Source organism: Stegodyphus dumicola, chromosome 1 (assembly GCF_044657685.1).
Source record: "Stegodyphus dumicola isolate Sdum_Otavi_A_Nest chromosome 1, ASM4465768v1".
NCBI lineage: Eukaryota > Metazoa > Arthropoda > Arachnida > Araneae > Eresidae > Stegodyphus > Stegodyphus dumicola.
In genome coordinates this window covers 21576691-21604307 of record NC_140768.1, presented here as the reverse complement: position 1 = coordinate 21604307, position 27617 = coordinate 21576691, and the positions used below count along the sequence as shown (strand labels likewise).

Genomic DNA, 27617 nt, shown 5'->3' with positions numbered 1-27617 from the left:
GTTACTTATAACAGAATTCGAAATAACATATATCTTCTACCCAGGCACCCTGATGCTATACCGTTTCCGCAGTACGTCTTACAGATAAGCAGAGCATCAAAAGTTGCCATTCGAAAATGCATAAAATCTTTAATCTATAATTCAAATTAAATCAGTCTGTAACAACTCTAGAAATGTAAAAGCAATAAAATACTTTACCTATTTTTAGTATTCAAACAAATATAAATTAATTTATTAAAAAAATTGTTTAAAAAAATCTGAAAAGTTTTTTTTTTAAACCATTTTGTGTGTTACCTTTATAAAGGTATTTCTCCCGTCTCCTTAGCGAGACTTCGTGGTGTAATGGTCTGCACGCTCAGCGCGTAATTGAGAGGTCCGTGGTTTGATTCCCGGCAAAAACGCTGCTAATTTTTCATCTCTCTTCAAAAAAATCCTAATGTGTATACACCTTTATTTATTAAATATCATATTCTTCGCACTTCAACCATAAAATTTATTTCAAGAGCAATATCTCAAAATGATTTTAAATTGAGCATATCTTTAGAAATTCCGTTACACAATCGTGCGCGCTGGAGATAAAAAATATTGTTTTTTTCTGTACAGCGGTGCCATTGCTCGCTTTGAAATCCTCGAGTTTGTCAATCAAAAATTAGTTAAAGTTTTACAAAATATAAAATCAATAATAAAACAAACTTTAAATTTCAAATTTGGGCTTCCAGATGCCCATATTTGCAGGAGGATTACGTTATTCAAAATTCGTGACTCTAGGTACCGTTGTTTTATCACAGTGCGAGAAACATACATACATTTATGCAGATTCTTCATTATTTGATTTCTCTAAATGTAATAATACAGGGCGATAATATTTGGTGGTAACAATTTGAAAAGTGAAACAACACTTGTAGTGAAGAGACGCTAAATGCCGGAACGAAATTTATAGTCTTTCTGGGACCCTTTGGATTAATTATAATTTTATGAATATTTACGATATTAATGCAATTAATTAATGAAGCATATTTGCACATATTGTTACGTTGTTTTCTTCCTTCACGTTCGTACGGGTTTCGTAGATTTGGAGTGAATAACGACGACACTTGATAAAGTATCGAAACACACTTTATTTAGCCAATACTGATCAGTACAGCTCCAAAGTCACGTTTTTACAGTCGACGATGAACTACTTACTATAAATACGATCAGCGACACAGCCTTCTCACTGTCAGGCAATAACGATGGAGGCAGCTTCACTGCAAAGCACCCGAGTACAGTTCCCAACTCGTGCTTGGTGGTTCTCGGAACTCCACGTCGAGATTTTCCACGCGATGCACTCGACGATACACAAGAGTATAGCTCTCGACTCAGCACAGTCTGAGACAAAACTCGACGATGCACTAAAAGACTCTCTCGACGCAATCGACGACCAACTCGGCGCTAGACTTCGAGACACTCGCTCAATGACTGATTATCAGCTCGCTAGACGAGGCACACACACACGATACTCACTAACTCGCACTCCAGACGAGGCGCTCTGATTCACCCTCTCGATGAAGCACACTAACTGACTGCGGACCAGCAGGGTTTATATAGCTTTCGGCTTGTGTTCGAGAACATTCTGGGCTAAACCGGTAAGAATTCGTTCCAGAAGGTTTCCAACCGTCCATGGCATATCCATGGTCAATTTTGTCGCCAAATGGGCGATTTCTCGCCAAATATGGCAACCTTGCCTTCCGTTGCCATTTTACGGCAACCCTAAAACTGCTTTGCAGGGAAGCCATCTTACCGCGCCTGTACATTTCGTAACAATATATTTTACGTAAATTTTTTGTGTTTTAAATGTTCTGTTTGATAATCCTGATTCTTCAATGTCTTTCTACACCGTAATTTCTTAGCCAATAAAAATACAGCCTTTTATCGGAAGAGGTATTTTAGCGCATTCCTCATAATCAGCTTTCCAAAATAAAGGCGAGTTGTGGGGTCCATGTTTGGATAATCCGCTTTTTAAAAGGTTAAAAGCGTAAAAATGCATGCAGTATGATATCAGGAGATTAAGTAGGGTTTATGCTTTGGTACCCGTTTGTTTTTCATTCTTTGCAGGAAATTGGCATTGGATTTTTCACGTGTGTTTGCTTGCTTTGTCTCCTACTGACTGATGTTACTGTGGATAAAGACAAGTTATTTCCTAATGGAAAACTGCGTATAAAATGTGTTCCCGATAATACGTGGAGTTGATCTTAACATTTTTCTCCACTTTATTTATTTTTAAATTTGCCGTTACATGAAACACCAGCAACAATCATAAATTTCTTTGAAAAACTTTCTTTAGGCTCTTTAAATAGATCTCTTTTTATAGCCGTCATCTGAATGCACCGAATATTTTCGTTATCCATCAAATGAGAAAAGAAACAACATTGATTGGTTCAAAAATTGAAATTAATTGTGAAAAGGCATAGATGTATATATAAGTAAAGACATAAAGTTAAGAAATTTAGAGTAAATTTTTCACAAAGACCAAAATTTCAAATTCATAATTAATAAATTTAAAAAAAATCCTATAAATGCAACAAAAAATTAAATTTTTTTTTAAACCAAAACTTTTAAACAAACATTACCCCAAGTCAAGAAATTTTAAAAAATAAAGAAAAAAGAACAAAACCGAAGAGGAATTCAATCAAATTCCATGCTACTGCGTAAGGGGGTAGGGACATTGAAATCTCTCTTCTACAAAAATCCCTGCTTTTCTGTATACAATACATTAACACGTTGAGCGCCACGTCAGCCATATGTGGCTGACACTAGATTTTCCGTTTAGGCAGCGTCAGCCATCTGTGGCTGCACTAAACTTTCCGTTTAGGTCGCGTCAGCCATTTGTGGCTGACACTAGACCGTTTCGTTTCTAGACCGTTTTCGCGTCGACCGCCGCTGGCTGACAGCGTGTAACATGATATATAACTGTAAAATTTACACTGTTTTATGAAATTACACAAGATTTATTTAAAATGTAATTAGTTTTGATTCAAGATTTGATTTTGATTCATTGGATTTCATTGAAGCACGGTAAATATAAAAACGGTTCTCCATTACAGCTATTACAAAATGTGACAACACTCTTTTAGTCTTTCTACCAGCTTCTGTTGCATTTTTATCATAACATAATTTACAATATTTTCGTACTTCAGAGGCTTTTCCAGGTTTTCTTCGGAGTTTATGTTGTTGTTTTCTAGATATTCTTGCACTTTTGTTCGACGGAATGTCTTCTTTTTCACAGCTTGTTGCTAGCTTCTGCCGGGATACGAATCACTGGCCCTACAATATCAGCGCTTTTAAGCGAAGCGCGTGGCCTGAACGGGATGGCCTAAAACATACGCGTGGCGCTCAATGTTTTAAACAATACAGCAAAATGAATAACTGCTAAGTTTTGCACGAAACGTGTCAGCATGGAAGTTAAGACATAAGACATCAACGAAACATGTCTTTTGCAGTTGCGCATGTCCCGTCACCAAAAAACAAGAGCAATTCTATAGATCCACAAAGAAGAAAAGAACTTTTACAGAATATGACGAATATGACTTTCAACAACGACATGAGCATAGTTCATTTTTAAGTAATAAACTAAGTGTGTTTATTAATTGTTTTAAGTAACAACTAATATGTGCGTGTAAATAGGTCAGATGTCTAATTAGAAGAAATAATTATGACCTAAATCAAGGTCGCCAGATTGAAATTTCCATTTAAAATCTAACAATAATAACAAAAGCCAGAAATAGACTAAGGCGTAAATTTATTTGTCGTATACAAATCACATCAACAGCTCCAGATTTAGATAATCATTTTGTTAATCCCCCTCAAACGATTCGCATCTGCAACATAAATCTTGTAAAGCTTATGCGTTTTTCCTCATTTCTGGAGGTAAATCCTTGCAAGAGAAACAGTTTTGCGGGGATTTTCAAAAGCAGTACGAATACGATGCAGGCGAAATCTGTTTTTCTCTGTTGCTTCATTCCGAAACTGAGAACGACGATTCTTTCGAAAATTGCACTTTTAAATGGCGTTAGAAGATACTGGAGAATACACGAAGAATAACTACTTTCATTAACTTTTAAATCGCACATATTTTACAATCACTTCTCTATTAACCAGGTCGTAGATAAACCATCGACCTTGTATTAAAATATATATATTGGGTTGGCAACTAAGTAATTGCGGATTTCACTCATAGATGGCTTCAGTTGAAATTTTAGGGTTGCAGACGTAGTACAAATGTAAAACACATTTTGTTATTTGATAGTTGGCAATTCAGCTGTCAATCAGTAAAAAAAGGTTTTTTGATCGGTTGCGTAGTTTTCGTTTGGCGTTCGTTGATAAATGGAAAATCAAAAGGAACATTTGCGTCATATTTTGCTTTTTTATTTCCGCAAGGGGAAAACGCATCGCAAGCTCATAAAAAGTTATGTGCTGCTTATAAGGTGACGAAGCCTTAAAAGAACGGCAGTGTCAAAATTGGTTTGCCATATTTCGTTCTGGTGATTTTTCACTCAAAGATGAAAAACGCTCTGGTTGTCCAGTTGAAGTTGATGACGACCTAATCAAAGCAATAATCGATTCGGATCGTCACAGTACAACACGTGAGATTGCAGAGAAGCTTCGTGTATCACATACATGCATCGAAAAATCACTTAAAACAACTTGGCTATGTTCAAAAACTCAATAGATGGATTCCTCACGAACTGAAAGAAACGCATTTAACGCAACGCATTAACAGCTGCGATTTGCTAAAGAAACGTGATGAAAATGATCCATTTTTAAAACGACTGATAACTTGCGATGAAAAATTTCCGCTGAATATCAAGCGGAAAAGATCGTGGAGCAGGCCAGGTGAATCAACTCGAACAACATCATAAGCTGATATTCATCAAAAGAAGGTTTTGTTATCAGTTTGATGGTATTACAAAGGAATTGTCTACTTTGAACTCTTACCACCCAACCGAACGATCAATTCTGATGTCTGCATTGAACAACTAACGAAATTAAACAATGCAGTTGAAGAAAAGCGGCCCGAATTGACAAATCGAAAAGGTGTTGTATTCCATCATGACAATGCAAGGCCACACACATCTTTGGTCACTCGGCAAAAATTATTGGAGCTTGGCTGGGATGTTTTGACACATCCAACATATAGTCCTGACCTTGCACCATCTGATTACATTTTATTTCGATCTTTACAAAACTCCTTGAATGGTAAAAATTTCAATAATGATAATGATGTCAAATCGTACCTGATTCAGTTTTTTGCTAATAAAAACCAGAAGTTTTATGAACGTGGGATTATGAAGCTGCCTGAATGATGGCAAAAGGTCATTGATTAAAATGGGCAATACATTACAGAATAAAGTTATTTAGTTCCATGAAAAAATTGTCTTTGATTTTCTAAAAAATACCGCAATTACTTAGTTGCCAACCCAATATATATATAAATCTGAAAGCTTTCAGATTTTACATTAACGCTCAAAGGGGCTTTTTTTTTAAAGTTTTGAGTGTTATTATATTAAATATCATGTTACTATATTACATATCATATTATTAATTATCATGTTACCTTTATTTATTAAATATCATTAACCATAAAATTTAATTCAACAGCAATATCGCAAAGTAATTTTAAGATGTGCATATCTTTAGAATTTCCGATACACAGTCCCGCGCGCTGGAGATAAAAATGGCTTTTTTTTAAAGTAAAGATAAAGAAAAGATAGTAAAGATATCTAATATGGACATTACATGACTTCCTTGCGCGTCTTATTAAATTATAAGCACTTCTTGCTGCACTTCATTTAAACTTATTTCCTCGAATTTCATTAGAGATAGATTTCTCATTCAGTCAATTTAGTTCTTACTTCGCGGCTAGGCAAAAATATAATATGAAGCTCAACATATCTTCATTAAAAATTATAAAATACAGAAAAACCTAAAACACCAAATACAGTTAAAACCAATTTTAAAAAACAAATTTAGAGTTAAAAGCAGAGTTTCTATGCAAAAACAAGCAAGTCGGCCAGCGGGAACCATTCCAGAGAAGACAGAATTTTCGATGAACAACCTTAAAAATAAACTTTTAGTCCAACTGGGCAAAAAGACAATGAAGTTGGTGACAACAACTAACATGATTCACTATTCTACTAAGAGTTTCAAATGTAAAAAAATGGTCACCTCATTAGATCAAGCGCCACTTTTAAGTTGATAATTCTATAACTATTGCATGCAGATTAACTAAAAGTATAAAAACCTTAACGACAACATCAACGTAATTTAATCCTTTTAAAGCAAAATTTACCAATTAAAAAAAAACTGTGCTCACTTAACGGGGTATCAGATTGAGAATAAAGGAAAACAAACTAAAAACGAGATATATATATAATTTAAGAAAGGAGAACAAACCAAAAAAGGCCTATATATATATAAGTGTGGCTGACAGCAAGGAAAAAGGGAGGTACACAACTAGATGTTATACTAGTCGCATATGCAAAGTTTCAACATTCTGCGACTACTCGTTTTTGAGTTATGGGAGATACATATACACGTACCTATAAGTACAAACGTGCCGAAAAGTCTCTTTTGATCCATTTTAAATCCATTTTGGGAAAAAAGGGTCCTTTATTCTGTCCGTACGTAGAGATGTCACGCAAAAACATCATTCGAATGGATTCGAGAGTGGTCAGAATGGTTATTTTTCTTAAAAATATGTTACCCGAATTTTTTTTTTTTTTTTTTTGGGGGGGGGGGGGTTACAATACTTTCGTTACTTCGTACAAGGGTGTAAAACAGAGGTTAGAAGTCAAGTAATCAAATTCAAATTTGATTATGAATCACGTCCATCACACAAGATACAAATTGGGTTTTAAAGTTAAATTTTGCTCTAATTGTAGAAAGAGGTGTGGTACACGGTTCTGAATGATTAACAAAGTACTTGGCGTTCTTGCGCTCATTTGGGAGGGGGGGGGGAACCCTCTATACAGAAGAATCATCTTTGCATAAATAAAAATCTGATGTATAAACACACATGATGACTTCCTTGTACGGAATATTAAATTATACGCATTTTTTCTTGCATTTCATTTAAACTTATTAGATTGAATTAAACCTACTTCGCCGACACCGCATAAACCACAATAGAATAAATGCATTCTTTAAAATTCACTTTGTTTACCATAGCGACACTCTGGCGCTAGGTTCACTTAACCGTATTATATTTCGTTCATATTATAACTCAGAATGCACAAAATTTATATCATTTAAAGAATAGAATTATCTAATCGTTGCCACATGTTCTATTCAAATACTATAACAAAGATAGAAGGATGTATAAAAGAAATTAAGCAAACAAAACAAAAAAGAACAGTTTTTCACAGACGATTGAGTATTTCTCATTCAATTAATTCAGTTCTCACTTCGCGAGAAGGCAAAAATACATAAAAACTCAAAATATCTGTATTAAAAGTTACGAAGTAAATCTTAAACGCTTATTTCCTCGAAAAAATTCCAGAAATGATTAAGCACGATTTAAATAATAAATGAAGGCGTTATCTTTGTTGTTGCGAAGCTAAGTTTCTCTAGATTGGCAACAAATCCGCTATCCTGCTGTTTCAAATGTAAACAAGAGCAATGGCTGCCATCAAAAACATTATTAGGCTTAGCGGCACTTAAACAATTTTAAAATTGTTGATAATTCTAAAAATATTGCATACAGATTTACTAAAGGCATAAAAACCTTAACCGGAAGATAAGAAGAACACAATTCAATCATTTTTAAAGCAAAAAATGTACAATTTACAAACATATAAGAGTAAAGAAACTGAGATCACTGAGCCGGGTAACAGAGTGGATATATATATAAATATATTTATATACGTTTGGTGCGGCCGATTGCAACCAAAATACGAGGTGCACATCTACATGTTATAGCAGTCCTATATACAAAATTTCAACGTTCTGAGGGTATTCGTTTTTGAGTTATGCGAGATACGTACGTAAGTTCGTACAGACGCCACGAAAAATTCTCTTCTAGAATTCATTTTAAAGCAGTTTTATAATTTTTTTTGGAGGAAAAGAGTGTTTTATTCTGTCCTTACGTACATATATCACGGAAATATATCGTTAAATTGCATTTGAAAGAGGTGAAAATGGGATATTTTCGTTGAAATATGCTGCCTGAAACTTTTTGCGATTACAATACGTCCTTTTTACTTCGTACAAGGAAGTAAAAATTATAAAAAAAATGCATTTAATTCTGATGAAAATAGTATAGCAAAAAGCCAGGCAAAAGCTAAAATGAAATTTGAGATGACAAAAGCAAACGCTTCTTTAACTTTAATTTTGAAACAATAAATAAAATAAGAAATAAACATTAAAATACAGAAACCCTGAAATACCAATTACCAGACTTCCCCCTTACATTTTTCACTATTCTGTATTACTCAGAGATGATTTAAGCAAACTATAAAATTTTTTTTTTCTTTTTTATAGTTCGCTTAAATCATTTTTGAGATTTTTTTTATCATCATTACAAAAAAAAAAAAAAAAAAAAATTATATGTTGATTAAATTAAAAATTTTACTAACAATAGGGAAACTATTAATAACTGAGAGACTAACGACTATATTAATAATGATATTAAGATGAAGAAGACTAAAATATATTCTTGTGCGAAGCAACCCCTATATATATATATATATATATATACTGCTTCAAAAGAATAAAGTTAAATTTAATTTTAAATACTTCTCTTAATTTTCTGTTTCGCCGGCGCAAATCTCGCCAAGCAGACTTTATTTATAAAGAGATATTTTTAAAGCAGCTTGAATATAAATCATGAAAATTAGAAATGGAAACTTTTAAAATGAAAATTAACAAACTAAGTAATTATCGTCATTGATCGGAAATCAGTTGACTTTTTAAGGGGAACAAACCAACCCTCGTCCAATTAACAATAATTAATAAATGCGATAAATTAAATTCAATTTATTCTTATGAAACAATTATATATATATATACAGCCGTGTTCTACGATGCAGTTTCTTAACAATATTGTAAATTGAACGATTATTTAAAATTTGGAAGGAATCAACAAGAAAGGCCGTGTTTGTTAACTAACAACAGTATTTTTAATACAAATTCCACACTGAAAATCCTAAAAAAGTTCTCTGACAAAAAAATTATTAAGCAGACAGTTGCAAAAAATTTTGCTTTGAAAATTCATGGATTATTATTATTATTCCTTCTCCCCGTGGTGAAGATAATAAAAAGAGTCAATCGAGTTTTGGTTTGAATTAAACAAATGTATTATTATTTTTTACATTCTACATATTGCACAGAAACAAATAATGTTAAAAAAATCGAAACAAGCAATGGAATAAAATCAGAAAACCTCTGAGATTTTACATCGAATAACAAAGAATATAATAAACAAATCGAGGAAAAAATATATATATATAAATAAATACCGTTTTAATTCTTTTGCAAGAATAACGCGACACGTAGTATTTGAAGTGGCGCCATCTATCGAAGTAAAACCAAAATACTTACACGAGAAATAACAAAAACTACTCACCTTGCAAAAATTTCGCTCTCTTCCATAGCAGTAGGCTGCTCCGTGTCAGGAGTAGGAGGAGGAGGTTCACCACAGATCGAAGATTGTTGAGAAACTGTTGGCGTCCTGTTAAAAATAAGACTTCCGTTTAAAATCTACATATAAAAGCAGGCAATCAAAATAATAATTTTTAACGATTACCTTGTATGTTTCGCTCTTTACCGGTCAAATCACATCACGAAACACAAGCAGATTAACAAAATTTAATTATGAAAACTATTTTAAATTATTATTATTTATTATATTATAAAAATACATCGAGTTAGCAGTTCAGATAATTTCAAGTTCCTAAACGTAGTACTTTCTGAAATATTTCTAATTATTATGCAGATAACAAAATACTTTCTATAGCCTGACAATTTATATAAATTTTCTGTACTTGAATTTATAAAGATACGAAGAGGGAAAAACTATGAACTTAACTGTTCATTCTTTTAAGACAGAAACAATCGCTAAAAATTAAAGAACTCTGAAGCACATTTTTGCAAGAAGAAATAATAATGTGTAATAAAGATGTAGAGACATTAGGTATTTTTGGAAGCAGGCAGGATGAAAAATTAGCAATCGTTTTTGCCGGGAATCGAGCCACGGACCTCTGGATACCGGCCCAACGTGCAGAGCTACTACACCACGAAGGCACGCTAGGAAGGCGGGAGAAATACCTTATAAAGAAATAAAAAATGATAATAAAATATTACAAAAGAATGAATGTTTGAAATGCTAACAAAATGGCTTAGTTTTGCAAATCCTAGGATTTTATTTACAATTTCAGAGGGAGAGAAACCACTGATATTAAAACGTAAGTACAAAAATACACAACTTTATTCTTAAAACTATTCTATGTATTTGTTGTATAGGGTCGCTTTGTCTAGTCTAGTGCAGGCTAGACAAAGTACAAGTTAGGCTAATTGCTAGACACAAATCCAAGATGCGAGCTCGAACCCCGAGTAAGGCTTGATTGCACGTGCTCTTCTCTCCTTGCCAATGTAATATTGACCGCACCTTGTGGTGCACCCTGGGCAACAGTGCTGGGATATGATGAGTATGAATTCAGCCATTCTCAGTTGTATGATTCACGCATGCGTTTTGTAACGCGAGAACTAACACGCTTCCCCCAAATAAAAATATTATATTATCTTTTTGAAAATGAGTGGCAGCAGTAGTTTTTAGTTCGCTTGTTGCCAGAAAAAGTTTTAAAGAGATATTGTCAGTTCATATAGACTTCGTTTGCGTTTTAATAAATGAATTCCACTCAACTTAAAAGGTAATTTTTCTCCCTTTTACTTATAAGGTAATTTTCTTTCTGCATGTCTTCGTGGTGTAGCGGTAGCACACTCGGCGCGTATTCGAGACGTCTAGGTTCGAATCCCGGCGAAGGCACTGCACATTTTTCATGTATCCTGCATTCAAAATAACCTAATGATTGTACAAACTTCATATTTAAATTCTATTATTATTTCAGAGTTTACCAGTCCCTATACTATGAATGCATTAAAGCCGCAAATGTCAGGCAACTCTGAGCATAATTTAATGTACAAAATGTGGTTTAAAAATAACATTGTACTACATTTTTACTACCAGTTCTGCTCAAAAAGCATCTGGATTACATCAATATATGTCAAACACTGAAATGCACACTTATTCCTTTACGAGTTTACCGGACATGCTCACAAAACCCTGCTGCCCCTTTGAATTAGCTTTCATTTCAAAGAACAAAAACCTGACAACAGGCTTTCTCTTTAAGTTAACCCTTTCTGGCACGCTACCTTTTAAAGTAGGAGTTTTGATAAGATAAAAAAAAAAAAAAAAAAAAAAAAAAAAGGGGGGGGGTAGGCAGTCTAATTAGGCCTAGAGGAGTACACAAGTAAAATTTTGTGAAGATAGCACTTATCGTTTTAATTCTGTGGATGTGTCCAAAGTGACACACTGATTAAAGAGAGCTTGGAAAAGAGTAATGAAACGAGCATTGTTGTTAATGAACTGACCGATGAGATGCGGAGAAACAAAGAATACAGACTCTCAGTAGTCCTAGATTATCGGTGAGTTTGGGCACACCTAGGGTTCGCCGTTTGATTTTAGGCAAGATTTCAAGGTAAAAATTTAAAACTAATATAGAATAAAGAGATTAGCATACAGAAAAAAAAATAACATAGAAATTTCTTTTCAAACAATTCCTTTTATACCCTAAAAAAATCTTGAAGATTTCTTTGAAAAAGGAGGGTCTAAAAAAACTAAACATGGCTAAAATATATAGACTGGATTGTGTTGAGTTGCCGTCTACTATAGATAAAGAAGGTTCAGAGTAACCTATAAATCCTTTTTCATTCAATTTTTTCTGTGCATACAGAATGAAATTTTTAGGTGTGTCCAGACCGGACACACTGTGCCGCAAAGGGCTCCGCTGGCATTTAATGCATAGGATTACTAACGGAAGTGTGAGGATGTTATAGAACACGCACACATATATTTTATTTTTTAATTTATTACATTTTTTTCACTCAATCCTACGTAAAACTGGTCGATGACATGAGAAATCAAATACATAATTTGATTTGTTTGAGGTTATATTTCTGGTAAATGTTAAATCTACAAATGAAATGCCAAAATTGATAGTTATTAGGCACCATATTGCGATTAAATTGATATTTCATAAAATTAAATGAAATGCAGCAAACACCACACGAGCACACTTACTGCCTACGCGCAACCAGACGATCTTGCCACTCATACGTGGTCGCGCATTCGTACGGAGCTTCACCAAAATTTCACTATTGTTGATGCGTTACTATGCGTACACTTTTGTTCGACAAGAAAACATTTCTTGTGTGTTTTCTAATGCACTCTTTCGTCTACCTAATGATGAACTTATATTGATTGTAACATCTGTAGTTTCGAAGATATAAGCATTCGCGCACAGCTTAAATAGCGTCTTCATTTTTGCTTTCTCATCAGACCATTATGGAGGAACGTAAACCTACGTTAAAAGTCCCCTGCAAATGTTAAATTTGCTGAACATTAAAAAATAACTTAGAACAGAATATAATTCTATGCAGTAAACTGTTTGACAGATCGTTGTCAAAAGATCGTTGTCAAACTTAACATGCTGGTCTGCCATATCATGACAAACACGTTTTACATAGAAACTTGTGTCTGGAAGTGCGAACGGCGACAACTAGAAGACAATGTTCGCAAGCTTATGGGAGAGTGGGAAGTGTGATAATTTCAGGGGAAGACGTTGCAGGAGAAGGATGAATCGGTTTACTCAGTTCTTTATCAACATCTTGTGTGACATTTTGGGGAGAGAGTGTTGCCAGATCTTATGGTTGACGCTCCAGCAGCTGAAACATCTGGTTTCAGCATGAATGGAGCGCCTGCATACTTTAGCAGCACTGTACAGGAATACCGCGATAGGACATACCCTCATCGCTGATTTGGGAAAGGTAGACCAATCGCAAGACCGCCACGATCCCATCCCCGACCTGGCTTCCTTGGATTCGTATTTGTACTCCCCGTACACCATGAACTCCATGGTGTACGAGACGTCTCGGCCATGAACGTAACATTGGCCATGAATCTCGCGGCCATGAACGTAACATCGGTCATGAATCTAGTGGCCATGAACGTAGCATCGGCCATGAATCTCGTGGCCATGAACGTAACATAGGCCGTGAATATCGTAGCCAGGGTCGGGGATGAGGCGGCACGTGTCCATGATACACCTGCCCATTTTGAACGGGTCCGTGAATCCATGCGTCGACGGTGTGAGGCATGCATTGCCGTCAATGGAAGAAATTTTGAACATCTTTTATGATTTAACTATGGTCTTTAATAAAAGTCTTATTAACACCTCTTTCGACATCCTTCATTGCGCCAACGTAAATCGCCAAAAATCCGTGCAACCGTCTACCAAAGTAGCACCGAAGATTCTTGTAGCTGATTTATTTAAAAAATACAAAAATTTCATTTCTATGTTTGCAGACGGAAATCCTTAATTGAAAGGTACACATATGCCTGATAGTCATGCAATAAATGCCGAATTATTACCTTTTCAATTACGTGACACGTCCAAAAGAAATACACAAAATAAGTGACTAACAAATGGGGACAAAACTTGGCGACAAAATTAATCAAACACCGCATTAAGATTAAGGACTATTGCATTCTTAACAAAATGACTGCGAAAATTTACAAGTACTCATAAATTAGCAGGGGAAAAAAAAAGACAGATTACAGATGATTATATAACGCAATGATTTACATACTACATACTTTATTTTTACTTTAAACAAATTTCCTTCATACACTAGTTAATTACTTAAATGATGATAACATCAAACAAAAACTTTCTCACTTTTTTCAAGACGTTCGCTCAGTTAAATTGAAAACAACAGAACTGTTGCCAATCGCTTTTGCAAAAAATACGAATAACTAGCGTCAATTAACCAAAATTTATAAATTCTACGTAAACCTGAAAAGCAAATGTATGAAGACAATACAGTATCAATGAAATCTGTTAATTCTTTTCCAAGCAACAACCAATTCTTAAATAATTTTTTTATTGCCAAACCATGAAACAAAAACTTTTGACGTTTCAAATTAATAGGTATGACATCGTGATTTAAATTTAATGTAATATAACAACGTTTCTCAATCAATAAAAGAATTAACGTCGCATTAACACAGCGTGCCAATTATCCTAACCTGAATCAAAAATGTACAAAAATCACATATTGATCAACTGGATTTATTTACGATTAATTGACATCTACAACTGTTAGATTAACTTAACACGTTCCAGAATTTCGGTGACAAGACTGAGCAAAAAAACTTCCACGTTCCTTCCAGTGACTGCATACGTATTCAGTTCCATATTCCTATTGAATTTTATCGATGCGAAATCGAATCGATTTCCCCAATTCACCGGTGACGGATGCGCAATCAGGAAAACAGGAAATTCGGGAATTTGGTCGCGCTGGGGGCGGGGGGCTACTCAATTGCTGTAAGAACGCTAGAAAAATAGTTGGAATCCTATCCTATTCAAGCAACGAGCAGGGAGAACAAGCTCTTCCACGCGTGTTCGATTTATTTCCTCTTCTTAAACATGTTCAATAATTCGGAACCCGGGGAGAGATGGGCGTGAAAATGAGGTTTTAGCAACCTGACAAGATTTTCAGAAAAGGAAGATGTTTTAGGGCTTCTTTTTTTCCTTTGCAATTTTCTTATGAAGCGGAAAAAGATCTACAAAGGGTGTTCATGCATTTCTGTAACGATTTTGCAAAGATTTATATGTAAACAAATTTTAGAATGTAATTTTCTAATATGCTCAGCCGTTTGATTGAACTATCATATTACATCTTGATTTCCAAGAAACAAAGGTTGATTTTATTCCACTCCTCTTTCACAATTTTCCAGTCCACACACTATTTTGGGCAGAACTTGTTTTAAAAGTCCAAATGCACTGTAATCCATAATAGATTTAGAGGTATGGCTTGGAGCCTTATCCTGACGGAACTTAGCACAGTGAAGATTGCTTGGATAAAAAGATGAAATTTCTTTTTTAAAAATAGGTGTTAAAACATATTTCTGATAGTAATCAATTAATTTTAACATTTTTTCCCTACTTTATTTATTTTAAGTTTTCCGTTATAAGAGAATCCAGTAATAACCATAAAACCTTTATAAAAACTTGACTTCGTTTCTATGAACCAATGCATTAAGTCTTTCCCCCCTTCTTTTCGGTCGTAAATCCATCTTTTTCTATTGCAATTAAATAAGTATATCCAATATTATATAGATAAATAAAAAAATGAAAAAAGAAAGAAAAAGCAAAATCTGAAATGCTTCAGATTTTAAATTACGTCCAAAGGGGCGTTTTTTAACATTTTGTGTGTTACCTTTCTTTATTAAATATCATGTTCCTCGCACTTAAACCATAAGATCCAGTGCAACAGCAATATCGCAAAATAGTTTTAAAACGAGCCTATCTTTAGAATTTCCGATACAGAGACTCACGCGCTGGAGATAAAAATGTTTTTTCTGCACAACGTTGCCATTGCTCGCTTTGAAATCCTTGAGTTTGTTAATCAAAAATTCGTCAAAGTTTTAAAAAATAGGAAATCGATCATAAAACAAATTTCAAATTTGGTCTTCCACATGCTCATATTCGTTGGAGGATTACGTTATTCAAAATTCGATGACTCTATGTACCGTTGTTTTATCACAATACGAGAAATATACATACATTTATGCAGATTTTTCATTATTTAATTTCTTCAAATATAATGCAGGACTCTAACATTTTGTGGCAACAGTTTGAAAAGTGAACCGACATTTATGAGTCCGACGCAAAATGCCAAAACGAAACTAATAGTCCTTCGGGATTCAAATCCCTTTGGACTAAAAATAAAATCTGAAAGCTTTCAGATTTTAGAATTACGAGCAAAGAGTTTTTTTTAACGTTTTGTGTGCTACCTTTATGTATTAAATACCATTTTCTTCACACTTCAAGCATAAAATTCAATTCAACAGCAATATCAAATATCTTTAAAAGAGCATATCTTTAGAATTTCCGATACACAGTCTTGCGGGAGCTGGAATTCCTACAGTGTTGCCATGGCTCGCTTTGAAATTGTTGAGTTTGTTAGTAAAAAATTCGTTAAAGCTTTATAAAATATGAAATAGATAATAAAACAAATTTCAAATCTGGTCTTCCAGATGCCCATATTCGGATGGAGAGGTCCGTTATTTAAAATTTTATGTCTCTACGTACCGCCGTTTTTTCACATTGCGAGAAACATACATACATTCATGCAGATTCTGCATTATTTAATATTTTTAAATATAATACAGGGCTCTAATATTTGGTGGCAACAATTTGAAAAGTGAAACGCCATTTATAGTGAACCAACGCAAAATGCTAAAACAAAATTAATAACCCTTAATCAAGCCATAAGAGACAACATAAATTTATTCTTATACAGACCTAACACAAATATTATCTGGAGACTATGCTTGATGAATTTCCCGCGCGTAACGAAATTAACGCAAGCCCCCCCCCTCCCTCCTCTCTTAGCAAACAAAACAGGAGCCAGGAGTAACCCTGTTCCGAGTTCCCTTTTGGTTCGGTTTATGCCTCACTAAAATGGATAATACTGTAAATGAAAGCAGTAAATCCAGCAATAAATGACAAATCAAGCCGGTAAATGCTATTTACAGGTGGGAGACTAAGCTTACGTTGTTTTTCCCAACGGAGGACAAAGGATGCTACGTGTACGTCCAGCATTTTCGAAGCTATATACTGCATCATATATGGGGAATATTCTACATATACGGGCTTGGATTCGTAGTGTGTCTAAACTGAAGAATGACTGCCCTGACGCATCGAGATGAGATGCATAACTATGCTCATTGCACCATAATGCAATTTTTCTGCATTAACATACTAGGAGTCACCGTTCTTTATATACATACAGGCTAAAGTATGTGTCGATGATAGTTTATTGTTGCCACTGGGAAAAATGAGCGCGGAAATTAACGTTTCCGCAGTTTTTAATTAAAATCTCGGCCGATTAAAGTCGTACGAAGATGAGAACGGTATCGATGGATTCGGAGAATTTTTTTGAAATCCGAGGATACGCGTCTCGAATTTCAACTCGGCGCCGTTCCGTAGATATTCGAGATAAACGAATTTAACACGTAGCCAAATCCCTCTAATAAAGAAAACCCAAGAAAGAAACTGGAAAATGTAGGAAAAACGTAGGGGAAAATTAGTTTTTATTTAATATCTCGGCTAATTAAAGTCTCACGAAGACGCGAATGGTCAAAACGGCGTGCCACGGACCTGCTGAATCCAACGGTGTGCTTCGCTAAGCCCGGGAGCCAACCGTTTCCGAGGAGATGATGTTACTTCACCACACACACACACACACACACACACACACACACACACACATATATATATATATATATATATATATGCGGCTTAAGTGTCTGTTTGTCGCCGATAGTTTATTGGTTGCTTGCGTAACTGTACTAGCCAATGGGGTGAGGTTGCCACGGCACAGGGTTACCGTTTCAATTGAGACGTAGACAATTTCCTGTAAAACTAGTCTTTGGTATGACCATCCATAAGTCACAGGGCCAAACGCTTAAGCGTGTTGGCATTTTTTTATCTGAGCCTGCATTTGGACACGGTCAGCTTTGTGTTGCCTGTTCAAGAGTTCGTGAAAGAACGGACGTAAAATTAAAAATAATGGATGGTCCTCTGCAAGGCGAGCTTAAAAATGATTGAAAGATCTACACAAGAAATGTTGTGTCCAAAGAGATCTTGACATTTGAATTAACATTTTATTATTTAAATCACCTTTATTTATTGAGCTAGCGGTGGCTCTTAAGAAATGTACCTTCAGTGTACCAGTGGAATGTACCAGTGGTTTTCTTCATCGCACTCTACTTTAAGCAAATAAGCAAGTGCAAGGGGGAAAACCCCGTGAGATAGTAAGCAAAGTTGCGTCCTCGCCGCCTGCCCTGGGTAATTATGAATTAGCAGACACCTTTGCACAAATCACTTTAATTACAATTTATCTAATACAGCGGTCATTTCATATGACCGCCTGGCATACTAGTCATGTTATAAGTCCGTTCATGTTGTTGAAAGACACGCTTTTCGCCTGCGACTCGACACGGTTGACAGTGAGAACAGGCAAAGTATAGAGGCAGCAATGTTTAAAGTTTTAAGACTTTCACCATTTAAATTTTCAAATATTTTTTAATTACCAGCTTTCATTACAAGCTGGATGGAAAGCGTTTTGATCAGTTTCATTTTGTTAATGTCGCTGGGGTCAACAAACAGCTTAGAAGCTTGATAGTAAACCATTTGGGAAATATCTGCTTATTTACATTATGCACAATTCCTCATAAAAAGATCTGAAGCTGCTATACACTTCACTGAAATTTTAATTTAATGCCCTTCTAATTATAAATGGGAAATAGATGATATCCCAAGCCACTAACTGATTATTACAAATGTGAAAGCAGTGTTGTCAAGTTTATAGTTTACTTAAGGGGACTCATACACCTTAAAACCCATAAGATGTTTGAATAGGTGACTGTTGCAAGAATTGGGATAACTTATTTATTTTAAAAGCAATTATTAAACGTTTTACAGCTGATTACATAATATAGCTGCTTTCTGAAATAGTCATCAGAAAGTTTGTGTTTGCCGCAAATATTTTTATAATTTAATCCGCTTTGTGACAACATTTTTCGTCATGTTTCCAACTTGCGCGCACTTTAAAAGCATTTTGTTTCATAATTTAATTCGATATTTAATATATAGCTTTTATAACGTTTGGAAACTACCGTGAAAAAATTCTAAAAATTTCGTGTTAAATTTTTATTTTATTTTGAGTTGAGTTTATAAAATGTATTTTATTAAAAAAATTTGTAATGTTTTCGTCCATAAAATTTTTCAATAGTAAAATATTCATCAGATTGTTGGTTTTAGAAAATAGTGCCCATATAAAGAATTCCATCCAATTTCAAGTATGTGCCGTTAGCCATTTTTTAAATATCATGCGCGCAAGGTGGAAATATGGGGAAATATTTTGTCACAAAGAGGATTAAATTACAAAAATATTTGTGGCAACACAAACTTTCTGGTTACTAGTTTCCAAAGCAGCTATATCATGAAGTCAGCTGTAAAATGTTGGAAGTAATTGCTTTTAAAATAAATAAAATATCCCAGTTCTTGCAATAGTCACATATTCGAAGATCATGAGAGGTTTAAGGTGCATGAGTCCCCTTAATTATGGCAAAGCACTCGAGAGCTATCTGCCCAAGGGAAGGAATGCTTTCATGGAGGCCTTTCTACAGGAAAATCAATCGAACAGACATTACACATGCAAAAAACCACGAAAACGCACATGTAGCCAGCCCGTTCACCAGGATTTGAACCGTAGTCTGAAATACCAGTGTTCAGCGACTTTACCGACATCTGGATAAGCATTGTCAAGATTAGAGAGAAAATGTTAATTATAAAATTCAAACTTTTTGAGATCAGAGATTTTTAATTACATTGTGTACAATGCATATAACATCACCAATGTGCAAGCTGTTAGAATTAAATAATTGTTACATTTCTGAAGCTACCCTGTATTCAAAAAGCGGCTTTTTAACATTTTTGTGAATCGAAATTTTGCAGTTAACGTTTTCTGATATTTAACTACGAGTTCACTAAATAATAAACAATATATACTATAAAATAAAAAAAAATAAGTACATAATAAAGCAGACAATAATAATAAAAATCTAACGAGCACACCCTTATACAGCCTTTTAAATTATGCACATATTTTGCTGCACTTAGCAGACACTTATTTCCTCGAATTATTTTTGCTTAATTAATCGATGCTTTAAGGCAAATCTAAAATGACATTAAAAACATCAAAATCTAAAATTAAATGTCCCTATGTCTAAAAATAAATTAACCCTATGTCTTTAAAAATAATTTTTCTGCAGCTTAATGTGTAAAAATGAGTACGCATGTTTGTGTTTTGTTTTCAAAAGAATTGTTTTGTAATTATATATATATATATATATATATATATATAATTTATTTATTTTATAAGTATTACATACATATATTTTAAGTAATAAATAGTAAGCAATTTAGTATTATAACTAAGTAAGTAAGCAATTTAAGTATTATATATAATGGTTACTTTTGATTTTGGTATTTTTGCGATTCAGGATTTTTCTTTTTACTTTTTTATAGTTTTTTCTGCAATAGAAGTCTAAAAGTACTAATTCAAAATAAGAATTAAAATGCTGTATAAAAATTTATTTATTATAATAATTTATAGTTTTAATTGAATTTCTGTTCCTTGGTGATGGTATTAAAAAGTTTTCTAATGATAAATTATATATACATATATATATATATATATATATATATAAGTAGGTAGAAACATTGCAACGATCTTGCTAAAAAGTTACCAGGAGCTGTAGCTCCACGAAATATTTCAACGCTGTATTACTAAAATATGAACTAAGAAGAAAATTTTTTGTCTGGAAAAACTGGAAAAAACTGTAAACACGCAAAAAAAAAAAAAAAAAAAAAAAAAAAAAAAAAAAAAAAAAAAAAAAAAACCGCTTAAAATTAACGTTGGAAGACATGCTATTGCACGAAAAAATTAATCTGATCGTTGTGATATGTGAAAAGTTAACACACATAGAAAATAGATTGACGGTAAAAAAATGTATAAATATGAAAAGTTTATACATATAAAAAATATATGGACTGAAAAAATGCCAATACATAAAATGCAAAAATTACAATGAAAACATAAATTGCAAAAATACAAAAATACAATAATTACATAGCGGAAAATGGTAAATTAACCCACTCGTACCCTCAACAGGCTTTTCAAGGGAAAAATGACTGAGTGTCGAACTAGATTAGCAAGATCATTGCAATGTTTCTACCTACTACTATTATTTCATATCTTTTTGCAGCATTATGCGCAAAAATTTTTTAAGACCAAATAAGTCTTACGTCTAATTACTTGTTAGCTTTACAATTTCTTTTTCAATTATATATATATATATATATTCGAATGCAGTCCAAGCCGAATTTATAAAAATTATGAAAGAACTAACAAGTTCAAAATTAGCGCCTAGTGCTACTTAACTTTTAAATGAATTTAAAAAGTTGAGATCAAAACACTTACAGAAGCTGTAAGAATATTTGGACTTTACCTATTTTTGTTTCCGAAATACATCGCAAAGGAAATTTTTTTTAATAGTAAACAAAATGTGAACAATAAATTTGAGAACTGAAAATCCTAAATACACAAAATGGCACCCTAGGAGTATCAAAAACATAAGTTAATCTTTTTTACTCAGAGCTTCAAACAGAACTTGTCCAGCGAAAAGTGTTTTGATGCTTCAAACAAAGTTGATTAACTAGACAGGCTAAAACAAGTTTCGTTCCGACAAACTCACCGAGACTTAGAATGGCAAAACGATTTCAATTCTTTAAGGTAATTCTCTCATTGAATTTGTCTCTTTTCACACACCCACACCCACACCCCCCACACCCACCCACACCCACCCACCCACGCACGCACACACACACACACACACACACGCACACACTCTCTTCTAGCACTGTCGACTGCAACAGGAAGGGGAGGCGCACAACTAGATGTCATAGCAGTCCCATATACAACATTTCAACTTTGTAAGGCTCGTCGTTTTTGAGTTATGCGAGATGCATACGTGTAGGTAAGTACAGACGTCCGAAAAAGAGTCCTTTATTCTGTCCGTACGTATAGATGTCACGGAAAAATTAGTGGAAGTGGATCCGGGAACGCTGAAAAGGGATATTTCGGTTGAAATTTGATACCCGAAATTTTTCGCGATTATTCTACCTCCTTTACTTTATACAAAGAAGTAAAAAACGATACGATAAAACGATAAAAATACGATAGATCGTTAGCTGTAAAAAATAACCCGCTCAATACTTTAAATAAGTGACTTAAAATTTTTCTATTAATGACATACAAGACAAAATTTACGATCTCTAAGAAAAGAATTGTACATCTCAGCTAAAGACGAAGAAACAGAAGAAAAGTATTTTTAGACATCTTTAAGTACAGCATTACTGCACGAATTATAGAAAAACATTTTCAATTTAATTTCGTTCCTGCATTCCTTGCGCCAATTCCCCCTTTTCCCTTCCCCTAAAAATAACTGCTTCACTCGTATACACTCATGTCCAAAACTATGTTTACATGCATAAATTTACGGATTTCTCCGAGACTATGACTTATAATTTAATGAATTTTCGTGGAATCATACATAACATGATGACACATAAATGCTTGAAGATCACCTCATATGATATAAAATTGTAGCATGAAACAATAAAAATGGTAATAAAGTGTGACAAAGAGAGTTAAGAAAAAAAGGAATGATTCAGAAAAAGAATTAAGTCTTACGAATTTAATATGGAATATGATCTCCCCTGACTTGTACATATATATCACAACGTGTTTTAAGGCTGGAAATAACGTTGTTAACCACAGTTTGGGGAATTAATCTCCACTCTTCCAGCAATGTCGTCTTCAGAGCATTTACATCTCTAGGAGGAGGATGTATAAGTTCTCTATCGGGTTAAGGTCAGGAAAGTTTGGTGGCCAAGGTATTCGCTTAATGTCTTCACTTTCAAGGAATTCATCAACGAGGTTTGCTCGATGTGGACGGGCATTATCATCCATAAATAAAAAGTCAGGTCCATATGCACCCCTGAAAAGTCTTACATAAGGATCTTAGACCTCATCTCGATATATCTGGCCTGTCACAGATCCGCTGCTGAACACGTGTAGGGGGCGTACGTCCATCGATCATTATTCCACCCCATACCATCACACCTCCACTACCGAAACGGTCACGTTCCACAATGTTCGAGGGATCATTTCGTGTTCCTGACTCCCTCCAGATGTAAACACGTTTAGAATCACCAGTTAAACTAAACCGCGACTTATCAGTAAAGAGAACATGGGACCATTGATGTTCAGTCCAGTTTTGATGTTCTTTACACCAATTAAAGCGATCCCTCTTTTTCTGTGAAGACAATAAAACACATACCCTTGGCTTTCTGGCATAAAGGCCTTTTTCATTAAGCCTTCTGTATATTATTTGCCGTGATGCAACAGTTCCAGTGGCGGCTGCAAGCTCTGAACTTAACTGGCGAGCAGTAGCCTTTCTGTTACGACGGGCAGTTAATGCCAGATACCGATCTTCAGAAGCAGTTGTCATTCGTTTCCGACCTTGTCCAGACCTCCTTACAACACTTCCATCATTTTGAAACTGTTTCCATAGCTTAGAGACTGTCTGTCTTGAAATATTCAGACATGTGGCTGTTTCCATTATTGACTGCCCTGCTTCTAAAAGGCCGATAATTCGCCACTTTACAGATTCTTCCAAATGATACTTCGAAGCCATAACAAACCGCTTTGTGTCCCTACACACTGAAATCAAACGCTATGTTGCAGAAATTCACTCAAATATTCAGTTTGCGCAAAGCGCTTGATTCACCCTTGGATGACGTAACGCCTAGATTTGCATATCACAAACCGTTTGATTACTTTTGATTGGATAATGCTAATTAGGCTTGGTTTTCACACATTCCCTGCAAATACGGATCACATTGATTCGATATTTCATTGAATATCATCATTTTTGGGTATGTAAAGATAATTTTGGACATGAGTGTATATCTGCTCGCTCGGTTATTTGATGTTCACAGAAGACGGATTAAATGAATGAAAGCTGAAAATTAAGCAGATAAATGATTACAAGATATGCAAAAGGGAAACAAACGAAGCTTTCAGGCGAATCAAAATTAGGACTAATTGAAACCATAAAATGAAAAACTATCTGGTGAATTATGGACATTTCGAAGTGCCTCCATTACAAGATGTAATGATTGCCAGCATCTGGAACACGTTTTTTGTGACAAAATTTATAAAACTGTAAAACTATTGTAAAGGTGTGGCTAAAATAAATTATTAATATAATGCCCTCTGGTGACGCTATTTGTAACTAATGTTTTTTCGCTAAAAGACATTCTCTTCCCTTCATTAAGTCAGCCAAGGAATTTCACTATTTTCTGTGTAGGCAGCTTTGAAAATAGGGTTCTTTAATTATATACACCTCAAATTATGGCAAACTGCCAAGTTTTGTAAAAATCGCATGAGTAGTTTTACAAAATTAGCTTTCAAAATTCTAGCTCCTCCATGTTAATTGAATTTGATACATATTTATTAATATCCCTTTTTTTTATTAAACTTAATTGATTCTTCCTTTTCATTTTTCGAAATTTAGGTCCATTCCAAATAAATTAACTCATTTTTTAGGATTCATTTTTAAAATAATTTTTAAAATTTTTTCCAAAAAGATTTTCAAAACGTTTTGCAATCATCTGAAAGTATATGTATTTCTAAGCATAGCTACAACAAATTAGAGTTTTTTTATTCAAAATTTCGTAAGATACACGGCAATTTACATTTTGGCGCGTTTTGAAACATGGCGTATTTATTAAGAGGTAATAACGTAAAGGCGGTTTACGCACTTCGTTAAAATTATTAGCCCAAAGGGAGTTAAGCCCAGAAGGGCTATTAATTTCGTTTCGGCATTTTGCGTTGGTTCGGTTGCTAAATGTCGGTTCACTTTTCAAATTGTTGCCAGCAAATATTAGAGCCCTGCGTTATAGTTAAAGAAACTAAATAATGAAGAATCTGCATAAATGTATGCATGTTTCTCGCATTGCGATAAAACAACGGTACTTAGAACCATTCAATTCTCAATAACGTACGTCTATACCCGAATATGGGCATCTGGAAGATCGAATTTGTAATTTGTTTTATTATCGATTTCATATTTTGTAACACTTCAACGAATTTTTGATTAAAAAACTCAACGATTTCAAAGCGAGCAATACGTGGAAAATAATTATCTCCAGTGCGCGAGACTGTGTATCGGAAATTCTACAGAAATGTTCATTTAAAAATTATTTTGTGATATTCCTGTTGATCAGAATTTTATGGTTTATGTGTGAAGAACATGATATTTAATAAATAAAGGTAACACACAAAACGTTAAGAAAAACACCCCTTTGGGCGAAATGTAAAGTCTGAAAGCTTTTCAGATTTCACAGATACTTTTTCATTCAGATTTTTTTGTGTGGGGGGAAAGGAGGGGAGTATAAACGACGATTTTTTCCCTGTCGTGTACAACGAAAAAAAGGAATGGAAAACAGGTTGCTATAAATTAAGAAGTTCGCCAAGTGAGTGAATTATTCTTGGCGCAAACTGGAAAAAAAAAAAAAAAAAAAAAGGCTAACATAAATTTTTTAATTTCTCCGTAAAATTCGCACCAAATTTTCCAAAATTTAATATTTAGGCATAATTTGAGTCGTAGAATCGAAATATGGAAAACAATTGGCATGTTATTTCAGAAAAAGTCCGATTTTGAGTCAAAATATCTGTGTTAAAGCATTGTTATGTATATAAATCTAATATATTCCAAGTTGCGCTTTCGAGACATGAAAAATGCAATTTAAATTTTTTCAATCGGCGCAGTAGAACGGGAGATATAGAACTGCCTCATTTTTAGGCGCAGTGTTTCTCGCATTGTGAAAAACAATGATACCTACAATAGGCTGTGAAGCCTGGAATCGTACAGAATAAAATGCAAGCTATACGAGTTTACAAAGAAAGGTGAAGGAAATCAGCGACTGAGGATAACTTAAGTAGAGGATTACAGCATGAATTACAAAATTTTCAGTTTAATTTCATTCCTGCATCCTTAAGTTAAAATCCCCTTTTTTAGGGCGGGTGTGAATATTGAAGCTAAAATATGATCGAATTTAGAATTTTTGGATCTCGATAAAACGAAATGTAGAATTCGAAAATAACGTAAAATCTTCTTCACACAGCGAATTTTCTATTACCCAAGTATCCCTCCCTCTTTCTTTTTACTTCAGTTGCTCCTTGTCAGAGTTTAGCAGTATATCGACGATAAAAACCCATCAACCACTACATCTAACCAAATTTTCATTTTAAATGCAAAATTCTTTTGACACAGAATTTGTAGTAAACGAACTCTTTGTCACAGTAACAAAGTTCTAAAATTACTTCTAGTGTCTCCATAAAGACTATAAAACCCGAAATAATTGCCGAATCACAGTAATCAGATAGTTCATTGGTTGACATTCACAACCTATAGCTTTTCAAGTCGCAAGATAAAGAAAATAGTGCTACACAAAGAATTTTATCGTCTGAGTATCTCCAGATGGTTACAGTTTAACAATAAACTTACTGCTAGAACGTTATGAATTGCACATAAAATAATGTATTATAATTATTTAACAGTTTTTAAGGTTATCCCTCATTGTTTTAAAATAAAAATACTGATGATTGTTATTTCCTTGTATGGAGTAAAAAGGAAGTATTGTAATCCCGAAAAGTTTCAGGCAGCATATTTCAACGAAAATATCCATTTCGACCACTATAGAATGCAATTTAATGATGTTTTTGCGTGACATCTGTACGTAAGGACAGAATAAAAGATTCTTTTCCTCCAAAAAAATTACAAAACTGCTTTAAAATGCATTCTGAAGTGAATTTTTCGTAGCGTCTGTACGAACGTATCTCGCATAACTCAAAAACGAGTAGCCTCAGAACGTTGAAATTTTGTATATAGGGACTGCTACAACATGTAGATGTTTACCTCGTATTTTGGTTGTTGCAATTGGCCGCACCAAACGTATATAAATATATTTATATGTATATATATCCACTCTGTTACCCGGCTCAGTGATCTCAGTTTCTTTACTCTTACATGTTTGTAAATTGTGCATTTTTTGCTTTAAAAATGATTGAATTATGTTGTTCTTATCTTCCGGTTAAAGTTTTTATGCCTTTAGTAAATCTGCAAGCAATATTTGTACAATTAATCAACAATTTAAAAGCTTAAGCCCTAAGTTTTAAATAACATGGCGGATATGTTTGTTTACATTTGAAACAGCAGAATAGTAGATTTGCTGCCAATCTAGAAAGACTAAGCTTCTCAACAACAAAGATAACGCCTTCATTTATGATTGCGAATTAAATCATGCTTAATCCTTTCTGGAATTTTTTCGAGGAAATAAGTGTTTGAGATTTACTTCGTAATTTTTAATACAGATATTTTAACTTTTTATGTATTTTTGCCTTGTTGCGAAGTGAGAACGGAATTAATTGAATAAGAAATACTGAATCGTCTTTGAAAAACTCTTTTCCTTTTTGTTTTGTTTGCTTAATTTCTTTTATGTATCTTTCTAGATATATTATAGTATTTGAATAGAACATGTGGCAACGATTAGATAATTCTACAAATGATATAAATTTTGTGCATTCTGAATTATAATATG

At 33.9% G+C, this 27617-nt stretch overlaps 1 protein-coding gene across 1 annotated transcript in view; it reads right to left on the bottom strand.

Moving 5' to 3' along the window:
- LOC118189465 (IQ motif and SEC7 domain-containing protein 1-like) overlaps window positions 1-27617 on the bottom strand; it is a 649009-nt gene that overhangs the window by 425243 nt on the left and 196149 nt on the right. The window contains exon 2 of the mRNA XM_085813482.1: window positions 9602-9706. Within this exon, the coding sequence (XP_085669608.1) occupies window positions 9602-9706 (105 nt within the window). The remainder of the gene's footprint in view (window positions 1-9601; window positions 9707-27617) is intronic.